At 44.3% G+C, this 19950-nt stretch overlaps 2 protein-coding genes across 2 annotated transcripts; both read left to right on the forward strand.

The window, feature by feature from the left end:
- Positions 1-2820: 2820 nt before the first annotated feature.
- Positions 2821-5625, forward strand: LOC115381946 (anterior gradient protein 2 homolog). Its single transcript, XM_030083594.1, has 7 exons — positions 2821-2929; positions 3173-3236; positions 3315-3364; positions 3461-3537; positions 3642-3705; positions 5339-5422; positions 5513-5625. Exons 1-7 carry the CDS (start codon positions 2821-2823, stop codon positions 5623-5625), a joined length of 561 nt encoding a protein of 186 aa, XP_029939454.1.
- A 9190-nt stretch (positions 5626-14815) lies between these two features.
- On the forward strand, positions 14816-17679 carry LOC115381947 (anterior gradient protein 2 homolog). Its single transcript, XM_030083595.1, has 7 exons — positions 14816-14918; positions 15162-15225; positions 15304-15336; positions 15438-15528; positions 15651-15714; positions 16739-16867; positions 17579-17679. The coding sequence occupies exons 1-7, from the start codon at positions 14816-14818 to the stop codon at positions 17677-17679; spliced, it is 585 nt and encodes a 194-aa protein (XP_029939455.1).
- The last annotated feature ends 2271 nt before the right edge of the window (positions 17680-19950 follow it).

The raw sequence follows: 19950 nt of genomic DNA on the forward strand, positions 1-19950 counted from the left end.
CAGTTTATTACTCATAAATCAAAAAAAGCCTGATTTGGACTGGAAACTGTATGAAGCTAAAATAAGTTGGCTATGACTGTAAACTTGATACTTGTGGTTTGAATTATTCATGTCATTAATTAAATTAGTTTGACATGAAAGGCAAAGAATGTGCCGAGGGGATTGCAGATTGAGTGACTGATTAACAGCAGATTCACAGTTTAGCTGGCACAAATGTGGCACTTAAATTGTGAATCATGCAGATGATAGAATTTGCAGTGTTTCAGAAGTTTAGATCTTCTTGAAAATGAGTTTTCACAGTCTTTACATTTCCACATACACAACTAACTGGTGAATCATGAAATAGAAAAGAAAAACAAGAGATATCTTGGCCCTGTGAACTATGCCTAGTATGTATTGAACTAAAGGTCATTCAGACATTGAAAGACAAATCATATTTTTTTAGTATGAACAACTGACTCTCCATGGTGAGCAAGTCTGGAAGCTTTCTAGATGTTATACTGTGAGAAAAAAACCAAACTTAGGTTAAATTTGGATTAAGCTGGTGCTTAAATATATCTACTGAATTCCCATTAATAATATATATATATATAAAAAAAAGAAAACGAAAGAAAAGAAAAGAAACAAACAAAGTGGTAAATGCATTGTCTTGCACAGATGGTTGGAATAGGTGGTTGTCTGGTATTGGTCCAAAAAGCCCACCTTGCAGTAATTTATAGTGTCACCTGGGACAGTAGACACATTTAGTGGCATGGGTGCAGCCAAAAGGGCAGAAAGGTTTACCGGTTTACTAGAAAGTCTTTCCATGCTAACCCATCAGCGACATTTCACCACAGAGGTACAGTTCTTCCAGAACATTATGCAGTGCAAATTTGTAGCACCAATACTACTTTCAAAAGTCTGCTAGAGCCAAGCAGCCATTTTGTTTAGTTTTTTGCAAAAAATCCCTGCACAGACGAGGATTTTTACCACTCCAGATCAACCAGGATAATATTTAATTATGTAATTATGTAATTATATGAGGAATAGTTGACTCAGCTTTTGGCACATATAAGAGAAGGTCGTCCGCATACAAAGACAACTTGTGTTCTATATTGCCCCTGAGAAAGCCTGTGATAGCACGATTGGATCTTATGGCTATCACAAGTGGCTCGATAGCAAAGACGGATAGCAGTGGACTGAGGGGACTGCCTTGTCTCGTCCCACAGGCCAAATCAAAAGGTGCAGAGTAGAGATTGTTGGTCAGGACTACAGCGGAAGGGCAAGAATACAGCAACCGGATCCAGGCAATGAAAGACGCCCCAAATCCAAATTTGACCAGGGTTTGAAAAAGGAATGTCCATTTGACTCGTCGAATGCTTTCTCTGCATCCACAGAGTGAATGCATTCTGAGGTGGACCGGGAAGGATATTGAAAAAGAGTGGTCTCTGTTTTACATACAAGGTAGAATCTCTTCAAGACAGAGAGAGAGAATCTTCATCAGAATTTTATAGTCCGAATTCAGTCACGAGATCGGCCGGTATGAGGCAAAGTCTCATAGGTCCTTCCCTTTTTTTAAACAGAAACGTGATGCATGCTTGGCTGAGAGTGGGAGGAAGCTGGCCAGATGTATAGGATTCGGCATACAGTTTGGTCAAGATTGGAGATAGTTGTTCACTAAAGGTATTCGTTAGTAAAGTTTCAAACTTTAACAGTTTGATGGCATAGCAAACTTCTCTTTGTGTTATTTATTTTGTCCAAAGAAGCAATCTGCTCTACAGTAAGTGAGGGGAGGGCCAAATCATGAAAAACTGGGGTCAAAAGCTGTTTTTCCAAATCTGGGGATGGGTTCTGAGCATTTCAGGTGTCAATCTGTGATATTTGTTTGTCGAGTTTCTCTTGTTGTTCCTTTGAAATTTTCCTTCTGTAGGCCGCGTATGATAAAATCTGTCCTCTACTTTAGCTTAAGTTGTGCCCTCTACAATACAGACACTTTCAGACAACAGCTATATTTCTTAAATGAATGAATGAATGAGACCGTCCTCCCCTTGACGTCTTTTGTGGCGGCGGTCTTCTTCATCCTCCAGAGGATCAGGCCGCAGCACAAGCCAATCAGCCGCAGGCCAGCCATTGTAAACACTTCCTATGTCCTCCACGGACAGGGCTGCCAGGCATGTGACCCCCGTCCACTGTCCCCGGGCGTCCATCACATACCCAGCATGCCGAGTCCCAACCAGACAGGCAGGATGTCTGCAGCAGGACAGGAACCTGTTCTCCCGATGCAAGACATCTGGGTGAGTCAGCACTATGGAGGGGTTGGAGGAGGAGAGGGAGGAGCGCTCCACCTGCCAGGTGCTTTAAAGCAGAGGCGGAGCAGCAGGAGACGCAGCAGGACTCCCGTCCTCTCCCATTCTCTCCTGTCCTCCACGTCTGAGCAGCAGGTAAGCAGAGAAGACCTCGTGCTGCTGTTGTGCTTCTGGAAGGGCTCATTTTTAGGAATCTGTGGCCTCAGTTTTCATTATTTCATTATCAGACAAACTGCATGAAAGCACCAAGAATGAAGTTTCTGTAAAAATCTGCAGGAGTCAGTGGCAGGAGTTGGTTGTCTGAGGTTCTCTGAGGTCTTTTATTACATGATATGAAACCAAGAACTTTGACTTCAGCTGAATGTGGATGTTCTGACACCGCTGGGTCCTCAGTGTGGAACCGCTGGATTCAGGGTTTCAGTCTCAGTGTTCTGCTGTGTCTCCAGCGTCTTCACCATGCTGTTGTTTCCAGAACTCTGACCCTTGCTGGTCCAGGTGTTCCCTCAGGTCTGTTCTTGTTCCAGGAAGCTGAAAGATGACCAGAGCAGCCGCGTCCCTGGTCCTGGTCCTGGTGGCCCTGTCCTCCACCTTTACTAAATATGTCCCCAAATCTGGCCAGAGGATCCCTCAGTCGCTGTCTCGAGGTTTGTGGTGACGGAGTTGTAATGGGAGCATTGGGGTAGGAACCATATGATGGTGAAAACTTGGTGGGACACTTTAAGAGGACGGACACATGTAAATGTATGGGCAGAGCAGCGGTGTTATTAAAGAGCCTGTAAAGAGCATACATGTCTCCGGTATGTCTCTTACAGCAGCTAGACATAACAGTACAGGAGTAGCTTCAGTTGTGTCCTGGTTTGAACCCCAGCTGCTCCTGTGTCTCACAGGTTGGGGCGACCAGATGAACTGGGCTCAGACGTACGAGGAGGCTCTGTCCTTGTCTCGGTCCACGTGAGGAAGCACCTTGGTTCTAAGGGGAACGGTTCCATGAGGGGTGGGTGTGAAACAACTGTCTGGTCTGTGTTCCAGGAACAAGCCTCTGATGGTCCTGTTCCTGGAGGATTGTTCTCAATGCAAGGGTGAGCCGGCCCAGCTGTCCCCCCCCCCCCCGCCCCAGCACGTCCTGCTGCTTCCCGCCCGCCCTGCTTCACCCTAACGCTCCGTCTGTCCTGCAGTGCTGAAGCGGGCCTTGGCTCACGACGATGAGATCCAGAGGATCCTGGATGAGGACTTTGTGGTCCTCAATATGATTGTAGGCTGCAGGGCTGGTGGGGGAGGGCTCTGACACTGCAATGAAACATCCTGCATTACGGGTGTGTGTGTGTGTGTGTGTGTGTGTGCTCTCCTCCCCCGCAGCAGGAAACCGAAGATCAAAACCTGTCCCCTGATGGAAAGTACGTCCCCAGGATCGTCTTTGTGGGTAAGACCTGGTGTCTGTGGAGTCAGGGGACTGACCCGACTGGATCCGACCTGTTTAAACCAGATCAGCAGCTTGGTGCAGTCTGGAACAGGCGTCTCTCAGCAGAATGAGGTGGCGTTTGGAGATTCAAGAAGTAAAACCAAGAATTTCTTTTTGGACCAAGTTCAGTTCTCTGGAATTCAAAGGAGTGTCGGACAGGACTGTAGAATTATTCCAACAATGTTAAAATAACTTCACCAATAATTATGAAGGTGTGGACAAAAGACAAACAACTCAGATGACACTGAGTCACGTTTGTCCTCAATCTCTGGAGCCGTCAGCCAACGCTCCCTCTAACCCTAATGTGAGTAAATCTTCCTAGAACCGATGGGGGCAGGGAGGGAACAGCACTGAATGTCTGACCTGGAAGAACCTAAACAGATGCTTTGTGGACCAATCATATTGTGATTTCATTTCCTGAACTGAAGCCAGATCCTGAGAGTGTTGAGCACAACAGGACTTCTGATGACGGCTGAGGTCTTGACTGGAAGAGAAGAGTATGTACGAGCAGTGTTACCTCCCCCTTAAAGGTATTAAAAATGGTCAAGCTAGGAGCTGGGGAAAAGCAACAACTTATGCGCAGGCTTACTGGGCTGATGGAAATTAGGCTTACGGCGGTGTGCAGGCAAAACAAGGTACAACACAAAAGAACTCAGGTGACCTTTTCCTTTATGTAACCAAAGATAAATCAAATAGAAACAGTGTGACAAACAATTTTACAAGTTATCACAGAAATGAAAACACAACCCACAGGGGTTAAACAAAAAACTAGCAAAAAGCAAAAATGGAGGAGAGCGAACAGAGGGTAGGAGGACGTTAGGAGAAGGGCTCTGTGGGCGGTGCCACTAAACACACACAAACCCTAATCTTCCCCTAAACCTCGACCCTGTGACCCTACTACCTTAAACTACCTTAAACCAGTGATTAACCCAAACTAAGCCTCACCTTACCTGTCTGCTACAAAGGGTCGTGGCAACCGCCCACGTTTACCTAATGTGTATGTACGGAAAGTTACCTACGTGCAGAATGTAGACCCCGGGGTGTCTTACCTGGAGCCCTTCTCCAAGGAAAAAGACAATACAGAAAACGGGGGAGACTACAAAACACACTCGGTGGGGACAGGTAGGTTTAACAAAAACAGGCCCTCAAACAGTAGTCTGGCTGAGGAGGGAACAAACAAGAAGTCTCAAAACTTCAGACAAGGCGTCAAAATGCTCCCCAAAACAACAAGCAATCTCTCCCTCACACTCACACACCAACACAACACAGGGTGCAAAGCAATATATAGGGGCAGGACTGGAGGATGATTGGATGATTGGATGATGGGATGATTGGAGACAGGTGTCCAGGATGACTGCTGGCTGGATAGGTGAGGTCATGGATGAAGGGCTGGAAAAAGGAAGCAAAAATGCCACGACTGGACACCTGAGTCAGACAAACACGATCAAACCCTGACACAAAAAGGCAGCAGCCGTCACAAGCCTGCAGAGACGAGTTACAGCAAGATCGATCCTCTTGGAGAACCCTGTTCTAGAAACTCTACGTCACCTGCTCCTGCACTGCTACGTCATTTACTACGTCCACTTCCCAACAGACCCCTCCATGACGGTGAGAGACGACATCATTGGACGCTACTCCAACCGCCTGTACGGCTATGAAGCAGCTGATATGAATGTCTGTAAGTGCTCCAGCTAACACACACACACACACACACACACACACACACACACACACACACACACACTGAGAGCCTCCTCCTCTTCCTCAGTGCTGGAAAACATGAAGAAGGCCAAGAAGCTCCTTAAAGTCTCACCTTTGAGCCACAGAACCACACCCACCTCCACCCACTCCCTCCCCGAGTCCACAGCTGCTGAAGTCTGAGCTGTGAGCAGGAGGAGGCGCCCTCCACCCACCTCCACCTTCAGTTTGCTGTCACCAGTTCACATGTGAAAAGACTTTCACTTGAAGGGTTCCTCTGTCTCCTGACGTGTCCCTCCTCAACTCCACCCTGATTTCCACCCTGGTATCTTTACTGCACATCCTTTGGAATAAAAACTGATGTGTTCAACCAACAGCTGGTGTTTTTGGCCCTTTAAGTGATTTGCACCCAGCACAATGAAATATAGGGTCAACTTAGCAAAAACCTTATGTGTCATATATTAAAAATATTACAACCTACTATGTAATGAAAGATATAAAATTCAAATTGCACACCATGGCCATCATCAACGATCCTCGTTCTGTTGCCTACTCCAGTTGTTGTGGAGTGCTGTGTAAATATCACTACGCCACAGTAAAAAAAAAGTAAAAAAAAAAAACAGACCAACACAAAAGCACTAATTAAAAAAAGGACTGAAAACAGTGAGTAGAAACTTAGTAGAAAGACCAAAATCAAAGAAAAAGGCCACTTGGTGGCCATCTTGGATTCCATCCCGAACAACCACTTTTGCATGAAAACCAAGACCTGAGTTCAGCGCCCTAAGGTTCGGCAGTCTACGTCCCTCAGAATATGGCGGGCCATACTTCACTTTAAGCTCAGCTGATTATTCCAAGATTCATGATAACAAGATGAAGAAAACTGGTCATCTGGAGCCATTATATGACCAATCAGTGTGGGAGGATTATGGCAGGAAACCACATGTGGTGGTCATTTTGGACACCATCTTGAATTTAGGTGGTTTTCTTAATCTTAAAGCTGGGGTTGGCGATCTTGGAAAACTAGCGTTAGCATGTAGCATCTCCCCAAGGCTCCGCCTAGCTAGCTCCGCCCAGCTCCCACCCCATTGGAGGAGCTCCCGTTGGGAGCGGAGATGTTTGCGGCACTTCCGCGTCCAGTGCGTTCCTGGCGTAACCTGTCCTCAGCACTTCGTTTCTTCGTTTTTCTTTATTTGCACTATGACAAGTTATGGCGCACTCAACGGTAAGTAAACCCCCAAACATTCTTCTCTGCCATTCTGCAACGATGCTCCGTCCTTCTACTGGCGCACTGAACCACGCCATTGACATGTACGCGCAGGGGGCGGGTCGAACGGCGAAGAGATTTGATTGGTTTAAAAAAAGGTTTCCCGGCAAGACTATCGGTTGCTGTTTTTCCCGTTTTACTCCTGTTGTAGGCAGCGGATATTTTCCAAAATACTTTAAAAACACGCTACGAATTGCTTCCCATCGGGTCATGAAGATCATTTTAACCAGTATTTAAAAAAATGTATCTCATTCAAAACGCCAACATTAGCTTTAAAGTTGAGGAGTCGTATTACTGAAGCTGTTGAAAGAGTAATCTTGTAGTCTGTAGACTTCATCAAGCTGTTGAAAGAGTAATTTTGTAGTCTGTAGACTTCATCAAGCTGTTGAAAGAGTCATCTTGTGGTCTGTAGACTTCATGAAGCTGCTGAAAGAGTCATCTTGTGGTCTGCAGACTTCATGAAGCTGCTGAAAGAGTCGTCTTGTGGTCTGTAGACTTCATGAAGCCGTTGAAAGAGTCGTCTTGTGGTCTGTGACTTCATGGAGCTGCTGAAAGAGTCATCTTGTCATCTGTAGACTTCATGAAGCTGCTGAAAGAGTCATCTTGTAGTCTGTAGACTTCAAGAAGCTGTTGAAAGAGTCGTCTTGTGGTCTGTGACCTCATGAAGCTGCTGAAAGAGTCATCTTGTGGTCTGTAGACTTCATGAAGCTGCTGAAAGAGTCGTCTTGTGGTCTGTAGACTTCATGCAGCTGCTGAGAGAGTCATCTTGTGGTCTGTAGACTTCATGAAGCTGCTGAAAGAGTCGTCTTGTGGTCTGTAGACTTCATGCAGCTGCTGAGAGAGTCGTCTTGTGGTCTGTGACCTCATGATGCTGCTGAAAGAGTCGTCTTGTGGTCTGTCAACTTCATGAACCTGCTGAGAGTCTCTTGTAGTTTGTAGACTTCATGAAGCTGCTGAGAGTGTCTTGTCGTCTGTAGAGTTCATGAAGCTACTGAAAGAGTCGTCTTGTAGTCTGTCGACTTCATGAAGCTGTTGAAAGTTTCGTCTGGTGGTCTGTAGACTTCATGAAGCTGCTGAAAGAGTCGTCTTGTGGTCTGTAGACTTAATGTAGCTGTTGAAAGAGTTGTCTTGTGGTCTGTAGACTTCATGCAGCTGCTGAAAGAGTCGTGTTGTGGTCAGTAGACTTCATGCAGCTGCTGAAAGAGTTGTCTTGTGGTCTGTAGACTTCATGAAGCTGCTGAAAGAGTCGTCTTGTGGTCTGTAGACTTCATGCAGCTGCTGAAAGAGTCATCTTGTAGTCTGTAGACTTCAAGAAGCTGTTGAAAGAGTCGTCTTGTGGTCTGTGACCTCATGAAGCTGCTGAAAGAGTCATGTTGTGGTCTGTAGACTTCATGAAGCTGCTGAAAGAGTCGTCTTGTGGTCTGTAGACTTCATGCAGCTGCTGAGAGTGTCATCTTGTGGTCTGTAGACTTCATGAAGCTGCTGAAAGAGTCGTCTTGTGGTCTGTAGACTTCATGCAGCTGCTGAGAGAGTCGTCTTGTGGTCTGTGACCTCATGAAGCTGCTGAAAGAGTCGTCTTGTGGTCTGTCAACTTCATGAACCTGCTGAGAGTCTCTTGTAGTTTGTAGACTTCATGAACCTGCTGAGAGTCTCTTGTAGTTTGTAGACTTCATGAAGCTACTGAAAGAGTCGTCTTGTAGTCTGTCGACTTCATGAAGCTGTTGAAAGTTTCGTCTGGTGGTCTGTAGACTTCATGAAGCTGCTGAAAGAGTCCTCTTGTGGTCTGTAGACTTCATGAAGCTGCTGAAAGAGTCGTCTTGTGGTCTGTAGACTTCATGCAGCTGCTGAAAGAGTTGTCTTGTGGTCTGTAGACTTCATGCAGCTGCTGAAAGAGCCGTCTTGTGGTCTGTCAACTTCATGAACCTGCTGAGAGTCTCTTGTAGTTTGTAGACTTCATGAAGCTGCTGAGAGTGTCTTGTCGTCTGTAGACTTCATGAAGCCGCTGAAAGAGTCATCTTGTGGTCTGTAGACTTCATGCAGCTGCTGAAAGAGTCGTGTTGTGGTCTGTGACTTCATGAAGCTGCTGAAAGAGTCGTCTTGTGGCCTGTAGACTTCATGAAGCCATTGCAAGAGTTGTCTTGTGGTCTGTAGACTTCATGCAGCTGCTGAGAGAGTTGTCTTGTGGTCTGTAGACTTCATGCAGCTGCTGAGAGAGTTGTCTTGTGGTCTGCAGACCTCATGAAGCTGCTGAAAGAGTCGTCTTGTGGTCTGTCAACTTCATGAACCTGCTGAGAGTCTCTTGTAGTTTGTAGACTTCATGAAGCTGCTGAGAGTGTCTTGTCGTCTGTAGACTTCATGAAGCTACTGAAAGAGTCGTCTTGTAGTCTGTCGACTTTATGAAGCTGTTGAAAGTTTCGTCTGGTGGTCTGTAGACTTCATGAAGCTGCTGAAAGAGTCGTCTTGTGGTCTGTAGACTTAATGTAGCTGTTGAAAGAGTTGTCTTGTGGTCTGTAGACTTCATGCAGCTGCTGAAAGAGTTGTCTTGTGGTCTGTAGACTTCATGAAGCTGCTGAAAGAGTCGTCTTGTGGTCTGTAGACTTCATGCAGCTGCTGAAAGAGTTGTCTTGTGGTCTGTAGACTTCATGAAGCTGCTGAAAGAGTCGTCTTGTGGTCTGTAGACTTCATGCAGCTGCTGAAAGAGCCGTCTTGTGGTCTGTCAACTTCATGAACCTGCTGAGAGTCTCTTGTAGTTTGTAGACTTCATGAAGCTGCTGAGAGTGTCTTGTCGTCTGTAGACTTCATGAAGCCGCTGAAAGAGTCATCTTGTGGTCTGTAGACTTCATGCAGCTGCTGAAAGAGTCGTGTTGTGGTCTGTGACTTCATGAAGCTGCTGAAAGAGTCGTCTTGTGGCCTGTAGACTTCATGAAGCCGTTGAAAGAGTCGTCTTGTGGTCTGTGACTTCATGGAGCTGCTGAAACAGTCATCTTGTCATCTGTAGACTTCATGAAGCTGCTGAAAGAGTCATCTTGTAGTCTGTAGACTTGAAGAAGCTGTTGAAAGAGTCGTCTTGTGGTCTATGACTTCATGAAGCTGCTGAAAGAGTCGTCTTGTGGTCTGTAGACTTCATGCAGCTGCTGAGAGAGTTGTCTTGTGGTCTGTAGACTTCATGCAGCTGCTGAGAGAGTTGTCTTGTGGTCTGTAGACTTCATCAAGCTGCTGAGAGAGTTGTCTTGTGGTCTGTAGACTTCATGCAGCTGCTGAAAGAGTCGTCTTATAGTCTGTAGACTTCATGAAGCTGCTGACTGAGTCGTCTTGTAGTCTGTCGACTTCATGAAGCTGTTGAAAGTTTCGTCTGGTGGTCTGTAGACTTCATGCAGCTGCTGAATGAGTTGTGCTGTGGTCTGTAGACTTCATGAAGCTACTGAAAGAATCGTCTTGTGGTCTGTAGACTTCATGAAGCTGCTGAAAGAGTCGTCTTGTGGTCTGTAGACTTCATGAGGCTATTTAAAGAGTTATGTTGTGGTCAGTCCTGCTTTTATCACCAGTAATGAGACTGTTTTCTTTTTTCCAAAACATATTTATTGGAAAGTCAGTTGGAATTGACAACTTGTACAATACATTTTTCTTATTCCCCAGATCTTATTTTCTTTCAAACAAACACACAACGCAAAAAAGAAAACAATGCAAACACACAAACCAGACCCAGCGACATTCAGCCATCCTGCCCTGCTCAATGGCACTGAGTCTGGCAGGACCTGCAAGTCCTGATTCTGATTCTGAAAGAGAAGAAGGCTGTGTATTTCTGTGTATATGATAGTTTAGCTTCGTAAATATTAATATTAGCATTGTAGCTGAACATTTTGTAGTGTGTTGTACTGTGTTTTATCGTGTTTCGGCTGTTTTTTTCATTTTTTTCACTTGTTTTTTTTCCTCATTCAAATAGATTATTTAGTTGGCCAGTTTTGTAAATAGTGTAAGTAAAATGCTGAGAAGATCCAGGAGGGAGAGAAAAGCCCCATTAAGATTTATGGAGGAGGAAATAACATCATCATGTCATTTTACCAGTTAGATTTATTATTTCTCCCATTCTTACACACTTGAAGAAGTTATGTTGGTCTATATAAATGTTATCCTATCTTATGACTTATGAATACTTACTTATATACTTTAGCTTCGTAAATATTAATATTAGCATTGTATCGGAACATTTTGTAGTGTATTTTACCGTGTTTTATCGCGTTTCGGCTGCTTTTTTCATTTTTTTCACTTTTTTTTTTTTTTTGATGCCCAGGTACTCAAAATCTTGTGTTCAAACACAAATAAGAATGCACATAAAAATTTGAGCAGAGAAAAAGTCCTACGGTGGGGAAAAAAAAAAAAAAAAGTAGCCACCCTGTTATAAGTACAGGTGTAAAAGGGTTATAGCGAAGTCATTATATTGAATAACGCTAAATTAATAAATATAAACTTTTCAGGCTCATCTTTTTCCCATCAAGATCCATCAAGACTTTTTGCACAAACTCAAAGGTGGATTCCAATTTCTTTTGATACTTTTTTGAGCGTGCATATGAGCCCAACATATGGGGCGACAGTAGCTCAGTTGGTAGAGCAGGTCGTCTTATAACCAGAAGGTTGGCGGTTGGATCCCCGCTCCCGCAGGCGTAAAACTGGCGTTGTGTCCTTGGGCAAGACACTTCACCCACCTTGCCTAGTGTGAAAGTTGTGAGAGTGAGTGGTTGGTGGTGGTCGGAGGGGCCGATGGCGCAGATTGGCAGCCTCGCTTCCGTCAGTCTGCCCCAGGGCAGCTGTGGCTACAGTCGTAGCTTACCACCACCCAGTATGGTGTGAAAGGGTTGATGTGATATTGCAGTGTGAAGCGCTTTGGGCTCTGTCAAGCAGGGTAAAAAGCGCTATACAAGTGTAGTCCATTTAGTCCATTTTACCAAAGATCATGGTCCATCCTTCCTTTGCAAATCTGCCTGCAGTGTATTTTTACAGCAGTGGTAGTAGCAGTAGTGGTAAGTGCTATGGTGAAATGCAGTAGAAAAAAAGTAGAATATCTTTAACCGTTGTCGTAGCAGCAGATTAAAGGTAGTACAAGCAGTAATGTCCTGAAACAGCATTATTTTGCGGTTGGTTTGTCATTAACTGTCTAGGATCATGCTCTAACTGTCCACTTGAGGGCACCAGAGTACCTGGATATCTGTGAATGGGCTTTTCATCAGTGGGGTACATGCTTTTTGAGTTCACAAGCCTCAGCTTTACAGTCATACTCAGTTTATTACTCATTAAAAAAAAGCCTGATTTGGACTGGAAACTGTATGAAGCTAAAATAAGTTGGCTATGACTGTAAACTTGATACTTGTGGTTTGAATTATTCATGTCATTAATTAAATTAGTTTGACATGAAAGGCAAAGAATGTGCCGAGGGGATTGCAGATTGAGTGACTGATTAACAGCAGATTCACAGTTTAGCTGTCACAAATGTGGCACTTAAATTGTGAATCATGCAGATGATAGAATTTGCAGTGTTTCAGAAGTTTAGATCGTCTTGAAAATGAGTTTTCACAGTCTTTACATTTCCACATACACGACTAACTGGTGAATCATGAAATAGAAAAGAAAAACAAGAGATATCTTGGCCCTGTGAACTATGCCTAGTATGTATTGAACTAAAGGTCATTCAGACATTGAAAGACAAATCGTATTTTTTTAGTATGAACAACTAACTCTCCACGGTGAGCAAGTCTGGAAGCTTTCTAGATGTTATACTGTGAGAAAAAAATCAAACTTAGGTTAAATTTGGATTAAGCTGGTGCTTAAATATATCTACTGAATTCCCATTAATAAAATACGTATATAAAAAAAAGAAAACGAAAGAAAAGAAAAGAAACAAACAAAGTGGTAAATGCATTGTTTTGCACAGATGGTTGGAATAGGTGGTTGTCTGGTATTGGTCCAAAAAGCCCACCTTGCAGTAATTTATAGTGTCACCTTGGACAGTAGACACATTTCGTGGCATGGGTGCAGCCAAAAGGGCAGAAAGGTTTACCGGTTTACTAGAAAGTCTTTCCATGCTAACCCATAGGCGACATTTCACCACAGAGGTACAGTTCTTCCAGAACATCATGCAGTGCAAATTTGTAGCAGCTATACTACTTTCAAAAGTCTGCCAGAGCCAAGCCCCCATTTTGTTTAGTGTTTTTGCAAAAAATCCCTGCACAGATGAGGATTTTTACCACTCCAGATAAACCAGGATAATATCTAATTATGTAATTATGTAACTATATGAGGAATAGTAGACTCAGCTTTTGGCACATATAAGAGAAGGTTGTCCGCATACAAAGACAACTTGTGTTCTGTGTTGCCCCTGAGAAAGCCTGTGATAGCACGATTGGATCTTATGGCTATCACAAGTGGCTCGATAGCTAAGACGGATAGCAGTGGACTGAGGGGACTGCCTTGTCTCGTCCCACAGGCCAAATCAAAAGGTGCAGAGTAGAGATTGTTGGTCAGGACGACAGCGGAAGGGCAAGAATACAGCAACCGGATCCAGGCAATGAAAGACGCCCCAAACCCAAATTTGACCAGGGTTTGAAAAAGGAATGTCCATTTGACTCGTCGAATGCTTTCTCTGCATCCATAGAGTGAATGCATTCTGAGGTGGACCGGGAAGGATATTGAAAAGGAGTGGTCTCTGTTTTAGAAAACCTGTTTGGTCTGGGGATATAATACAACCTAGAATCTCTTCAAGACGGAGAGAGAGAATCTTTGTCAGAATTTTTTAGTCCGAATTCAGTCACGAGATCGGCCGGTATGAGGCACAGTCTAATGGGTCCTTCCCTTTTTTTAACAGAAGCGTGATGCATAATTGGCTGAGAGTGGGAGGAAGCCGGCCAGATGTATAGGATTCGACATACAGTTTGGTCAAGATCGGAGATAGTTGTTCACTAAAGGTATTCGTTAGTAAAGTTTCAATCTTAAACACTTTGATTGGCATAGCAAACTTCTCTTTGTGTTATTTGTTTTGTCCAACGAAGCAATCTGCTCTAAAGTAAGTGAGGGGAGGGCCAAATCATGAAAAACTGGGGTCAGAAGCTGTTTTTCCAAATCTGGGGATGGGTTCTGAGCATTTCAGGTGTGATATTTGTTTGTCGAGTTTCTCTTGTTGTTCCTTTGAAATTTTCCTTCTGTAGGCCGCGTATGATAAAATCTGTCCTCTACTTTAGCTTAAGTTGTGCCCTCTACAATACAGACACTTTCAGACAACAGTGATATTTCTTAAATGAATGAATTATGCCTGAGACCGTCCTCCCCTGGACGTCTTTTGTGGCGGCGGTCTTCTTAATCCTCCAGAGGATCAGGCCGCAGCACAAGCCAATCAGCCGCAGGCCAGCCATTGTAAACACTTCCTATGTCCTCCACGGACAGGGCTGCCAGGCATGTGACCCCCGTCCACTGTCCCCGGGCGTCCATCACATACCCAGCATGCCTAGTCCCGACCGGACAGGCAGGATGTCTGCATCAGGACAGGAACCTGTTCTCCCGATGCAAGACATCTGGGTGAGTCAGCACTATGGAGGGGTTGGAGGAGGAGAGGGAGGGGCGCTCCACCTGCCAGGAGCTTTAAAGCAGAGGCGGAGCAGCAGGAGACGCAGCAGGACTCCCGTCCTCTCCCGTTCTCTCCTGTCCTCCACGTCTGAGCAGCAGGTAAGCAGAGAAGACCTCGTGCTGCTGTTGTGCTTCTGGAAGGGCTCATTTTTAGGAATCTGTGGCCTCAGTTTTCATTATTTCATTATCAGACAAACTGAATGAAAGCACCAAGAATGAAGTTTCTGTAAAAATCTGCAGGAGTCAGTGGCAGGAGTTGGTTGTCTGAGGTTCTCTGAGGTCTTTTAATACATGATACGAAACCAAGAACTTTGACTGCAGCTGAATGTGGATGTTCTGACACCGCTGGGTCCTCAGTGTGGAACCGCTGGATTCAGGGTTTCAGTCTCAGTGTTCTGCTGTGTCTCCAGCGTCTTCACCATGCTGTTGTTTCCAGAACTCTGACCCTGCTGGTCCAGATGTTCCCTCAGGTCTGTTCTTGTTCCAGGAAGCTGAAAGATGACCAGAGCAGCCGCGTCCCTGGTCCTGGTGGCCTTGTCCTCCACCTTTACTAAATATGTCCCCAAATCTGGCCAGAGGATCCCTCAGTCGCTGTCTCGAGGTTTGTGGTGACGGAGTTGTAATGGGAGCATTGGAGTAGGAACCATATGATGGTGAAAACTTGGTGGGACACTTTAAGAGGACGGACACATGTAAATGTATGGGCAGAGCAGCAGTGTTATTAAAGAGCCTGTAAAGAGCATACATGTCTCCGGTATGTCTCTTACAGCAGCTAGACATAACAGTACAGGAGTAGCTTCAGTAGTGTCCTGGTTTGAACCCCAGCTGCTCCTGTGTCTTGCAGGTTGGGGCGACCAGCTGAACTGGGCTCAGACGTACGAGGAGGCTCTGTCCTTGTCTCGGTCCACGTGAGGAAGCACCTTGGTTCTAAGGGGAACGGTTCCATGAGGGGTGGGTGTGAAACAACTGTCTGGTCTGTGTTCCAGGAACAAGCCTCTGATGGTCCTGTTCCACCTGGAGGACTGTTCTCAATGCGATGGTGAGCCGGCCCAGCTGTACCCCCCACCAGCCCCAGCACGTCCTGCTGCTCCCCCCCCTGCTCTGCTTCACCCTAACGCTCCGTCTGTCCTGCAGCACTCAAGCAGGCCTTGGCTCACGACGATGAGATCCAGAGGATCCTGGATGAGGACTTTGTGGTCCTCAATGTGATTGTAGGCTGCAGGGCTGGTGGGGGAGGGCTCTGACACTGCAATGAAACATCCTGCATTACGTGTGTGTGTGTGTGTGTGTGTGTGTGTGTGTGTGTGTGTGTGTGTGCTCTCCTCCCCTGCAGCAGGAAACCGTAGATCAAAACATGTCCCCTGATGGAAAGTACGTCCCCAGGATCATGTTTGTGGGTAAGACCTGGTGTCTGTGGAGTCAGGGGACTGACCCGACTGGATCCGACCTGTTTAAACCAGATCAGCAGCTTGGTGCAGTCTGGAACAGGCGTCTCTCAGCAGAATGAGGTGGCGTTTGGAGATTCAAGAAGTAAAACCAAGAATTTCTTTTTGGACTAAGTTCAGTTCTGTGGAACTCACAGGAGTTCCGGACACGGCTGTAGAATTATTCCCATGATGTTAAAATAACTTCACCAATAATTATGAAGGTGTGGACAAAAGACAAACACATAACTCAGATGACACTGAGTCACGTTTGTCCTCAATCTCTGGAGCCGTCAGCCAACAGTTCCTCGAACCCTAATGTGAGTAAATCTTCCTAGAACCGATGGGGGCAGGGAGGGAACAGCGCTGAATGTCCGACCTGGAAAAACCTAAACAGATGCTTTGTGGACCAATCATATTGTGATTTCATTTCCTGAACTGAAGCCAGATCCTGAGAGTGTTGAGAACAACAGGACTTCTGATGACGGCTGAGGTCTTGACTGGAAGAGAAGAGTATGTAAGAGCAGTGTTACATCCCCCTTAAAGGTGTTAAAAATGGTCTGGCTGGGAGCTGGGGAAAAGCAACAACTTATGCACAGGCTTACTGGGCTGACGTAAATTAGGCTTACGGCGGTGTGCAGGCAAAACAAGGTACAACACAAAAGAACTCAGGTGACCTTTTCCAAAGGAAAAGGGAATTTTATATAACCAAAGATAAATCAAACAAACAGTGTTACAAACAATTTTACAAGTTATCACAAAAAATGACAAAACACAACCCGCAGGGGTTAAACAAAAAACTAGCAAAAAGCAAAAATGGAGGACAGCGAACAGAGGGCAGGAGGACGTCAGGACAAGGGCCCTGTGGGTGGTGCCACTAAACACACACAAACCCTAATCTTCCCCTAAACCTCGACCCTGTGACCCTACTACCTTAAACTACCTTAAACCAGTGATTTACCCAAACTAAGCCTCACCTGACCTGTCTGCTACAAAGGGTCGTGGCAGCCGAAAGTTACCTACGTGCAGAATGTAGACCCCGGGGTGTCTTACCTGGAGCCCTTCTCCAAGGAAAAAGACAATACAGAAAACGGGGGAGACTACAAAACACAGTCGGTGGGGACAGGTGGGTTTAACAAAAACAGGCCCCCAAACAGTAGTCTGGCTAAGGAGGGAAAAAACAAGAAGTCTCAAAACTTCAGACAAGAAACCAAGCAAGACCGATCCTGCAGGGAAAGAGACAAAGAAACCAAGAAGTATTTTGGTTGAAACACAGGGACTGATTGAAACAGATAGACATTTCAGGAGGATATTCATTTTAACGACATTAATCTTTCTCATCAAGGAGAGGGGCAGATTCTTCCACCTCTCACAGTCAGATTTTCCTTGGTCTTGGAGTGAAGTTGGCAGAGAAAAGACCAGAAAAAGCACAAGTCACATGAATCTCGAGATATTTAAAGTTGGAGGATCCTGAAAAGGCAGGTTAGCCTGCTGGAGCAGGGAACCAGCTGACTTTTATTAAGATTTAGCTTATATCCTAAAAATGAACAACATTTATCAAAATGGACACCTGGAAGAGAAGCTACTGATACTGCTACATAGAGCAACAAGTCATCTGCGTATAGAGATAACTGGTACTGAAGGCCATCAGGATAGCGAGTCAGAGCACCTGATGGAGACGGCCAGTGGAGACAGCTGCAGGTGGAGGCAGCGGGGAGAGAGCCAGGGCATGCTGGGTAGGGTTCTGCAGGAACAGGGCTGGAGAACCCTGTTCTAAAAACTCTACGTCACCTGCTTCTGCACTGCTACATCATTTACTACGTCCACTTCCCAACAGACCCCTCCATGACGGTGAGAGACGACATCATTGGACGCTACTCCAACCGCCTGTACGCCTATGAACCAGGTGATGTGAAACTCTGTAAGTGCTCCAGCTAACACACACACACACACACACACACACACACACACACACACACACACACACACACACACGTAAAGACACTCAAAGTACATTTGCGATTGGAAACAGTAAAGATGGTGCTGTCCAAGGTCCTGAATTAAGACCTGAACACAGACGCCAGATACTAGTTGCGCAGTGATACACCTGAAAATGCGAAATACACACACACACACACACACACACACACACACACACACACACACACACACACACACACACCTTGCAAGTCTTGAATGTTCTGTTTGTGTTATTTGATGTTAATTAGTAATAGACATTGTTAATAAACGCTCATTAACTGAACTGAACGATTCATGCTTCTCTTTTTGGGCGTCTTGTAACAAATGTCCTGGTTGTATCAGCCTGAGCTCGATCTCACACCTTCTCTGATAATTTAACGGTTTTTTATCCAAAGATTAACATCCAGCTTAAATTACTTTTCCATCTTTGAGACTGAAAATTGGTAATGAATGTTCCTCTGACGAGGTGGTGCCCCGGAATTATCAATTAAATAACCTACAGGTTTATTTAATGCATAATTCAGAACTTTCCTCAGCTCATTTTCTGTAATTTACCCATTTCCAGTAATTGGTCATTTGTGTCATTATTGATTAATTAACAACACCTTGTTAATTAATAAGTTAATGGTTAAATCAATCTGTGGTCTACTCCATTACCAAATAGCTGATTATTTAACATTATTAATGATAAATAACAATTTATTCTGATTAATAACAATTGATGTTGGGCTAAATTACTTGGTGCTTCACTTTAAACAGTTTATTACGCCGTAATTGATTGTTATTGGTGATCCACTGTGAATGATCTGCAATTATTAATTGGCAAATGAAAATTTACCCAAATTAATAAGTAACTAAATTACTTAAAGTAATAAATTACTCTCAGTAATCAATACTTTAGTAATTTATTCCCAATTACCAATCGTAAACCCCAACACACACACACACACACACACACACACACACACACAAACACACACACACACACACACACACGCGCGCGCACACACACACACACACACACACTCGTAAGGACACTCAACGTGCATTTACACATGTAAACACAGGAAACATGGTGCTGTCCAAGGTCCTGAATAAAGATCTGAATACAGATACTCGATACTTTTTGTGCATTGATACACCTGAAAATACAAATTACACACACCCACACCCACACACACACACACACACACACACACACACACACACACACACACACACACACACACACACACACACACACTCACACACACACATGTCAAGACACTCAAAGTATATTTACACAGGTAAACACAGGAAACATGGTGCTGTCCAAGGTCCTGACTTAAGATCTGAATACAGACACTAAATACATTTTGTGTACTGATACACCTGAAAATGCAAATTACCGACAGGTCGACAGTTCTCATTTTTTATGTTTTTTTGCTTTTGTTTTTTGTTGTTGTTGTTGTTTTGAAAAACCTGTGTAGCGCTTCTTCAACATCTGAGTCTTAATCTTTTCCCCTTTTGTTTAGTTGTGTGAGCCCCTTAAACATGAATCACGCCAGCTTCTTTACAAAAATACTCTCAAATTTATTAAACAAAATTGTATTGGAAAATGATCTGATCGTAGAAAGAAGAAAAAACAAAAATACAACACCAACCAAAGACTCTTTGATCCAAAACCAAATTGGTACCTCAAAACAAAAATACTCTGCTGCCTCGTAACCCAGGCTCTTCACCATTGAACAGGTAATTAAATTAATCAGTTCCCAAAACAGAATTAATTGAAATCACAACACATCACAAAAAGAAAAAAACAATACAACAAAACAAATACCTCTCCATGGCAGCTACACCATAAACATAATGCATTTCCATAATAGTAAAAAAATATAACAAAAAACAAATTATAATGTTTTTGTAATTTGTATATGTATATGTATTTTGTATAATATTTTAATACTTTTTGTCTAGTTCTCAGGGGAGAACCTTGGGTTGTTGTTTGGTCCTCACATTTTTAAATACATTTTTTTTCTCCCCACGCCTACCTACAGGAAGAACAAAATCGAGGGATACTTGGACAGCGTTGCATAGCTGCTTTAATTTCAACTGAAAACGAAGAGAAGCCGTGCAACAGAATGTCTGAAACCTCGTAACGTTCACAAAATATAATGGTGTTTAAAGCGCTGAAAAATAATAATGCTCGTGCAGTATCTGCTTTCTCACTTAAACCAGTGGTTTTCTTGG

Source organism: Salarias fasciatus, chromosome 23 (genome assembly GCF_902148845.1).
Source record: "Salarias fasciatus chromosome 23, fSalaFa1.1, whole genome shotgun sequence".
NCBI lineage: Eukaryota > Metazoa > Chordata > Actinopteri > Blenniiformes > Blenniidae > Salarias > Salarias fasciatus.

Bases quoted from the DNA above. Each gene is read 5' to 3' on its own strand.
- LOC115381947 (XM_030083595.1), top strand. From the start codon at position 14,816: ATGACCAGAGCAGCCGCGTCCCTGGTCCTGGTGGCCTTGTCCTCCACC. The intron at 14,919-15,161 runs GTTTGTGGTGAC...TGTGTCTTGCAG, and splicing joins CCCTCAGTCGCTGTCTCGAG to GTTGGGGCGACCAGCTGAAC. The intron at 15,715-16,738 runs GTAAGACCTGGT...TCTGCTACAAAG, and splicing joins CCCCAGGATCATGTTTGTGG to GGTCGTGGCAGCCGAAAGTT.
- LOC115381946 (XM_030083594.1), top strand. From the start codon at position 2,821: ATGACCAGAGCAGCCGCGTCCCTGGTCCTGGTCCTGGTGGCCCTGTCC. The intron at 3,237-3,314 runs GTGAGGAAGCAC...TCTGTGTTCCAG, and splicing joins CTGTCCTTGTCTCGGTCCAC to GAACAAGCCTCTGATGGTCC. The intron at 3,365-3,460 runs GTGAGCCGGCCC...TCTGTCCTGCAG, and splicing joins GGATTGTTCTCAATGCAAGG to TGCTGAAGCGGGCCTTGGCT.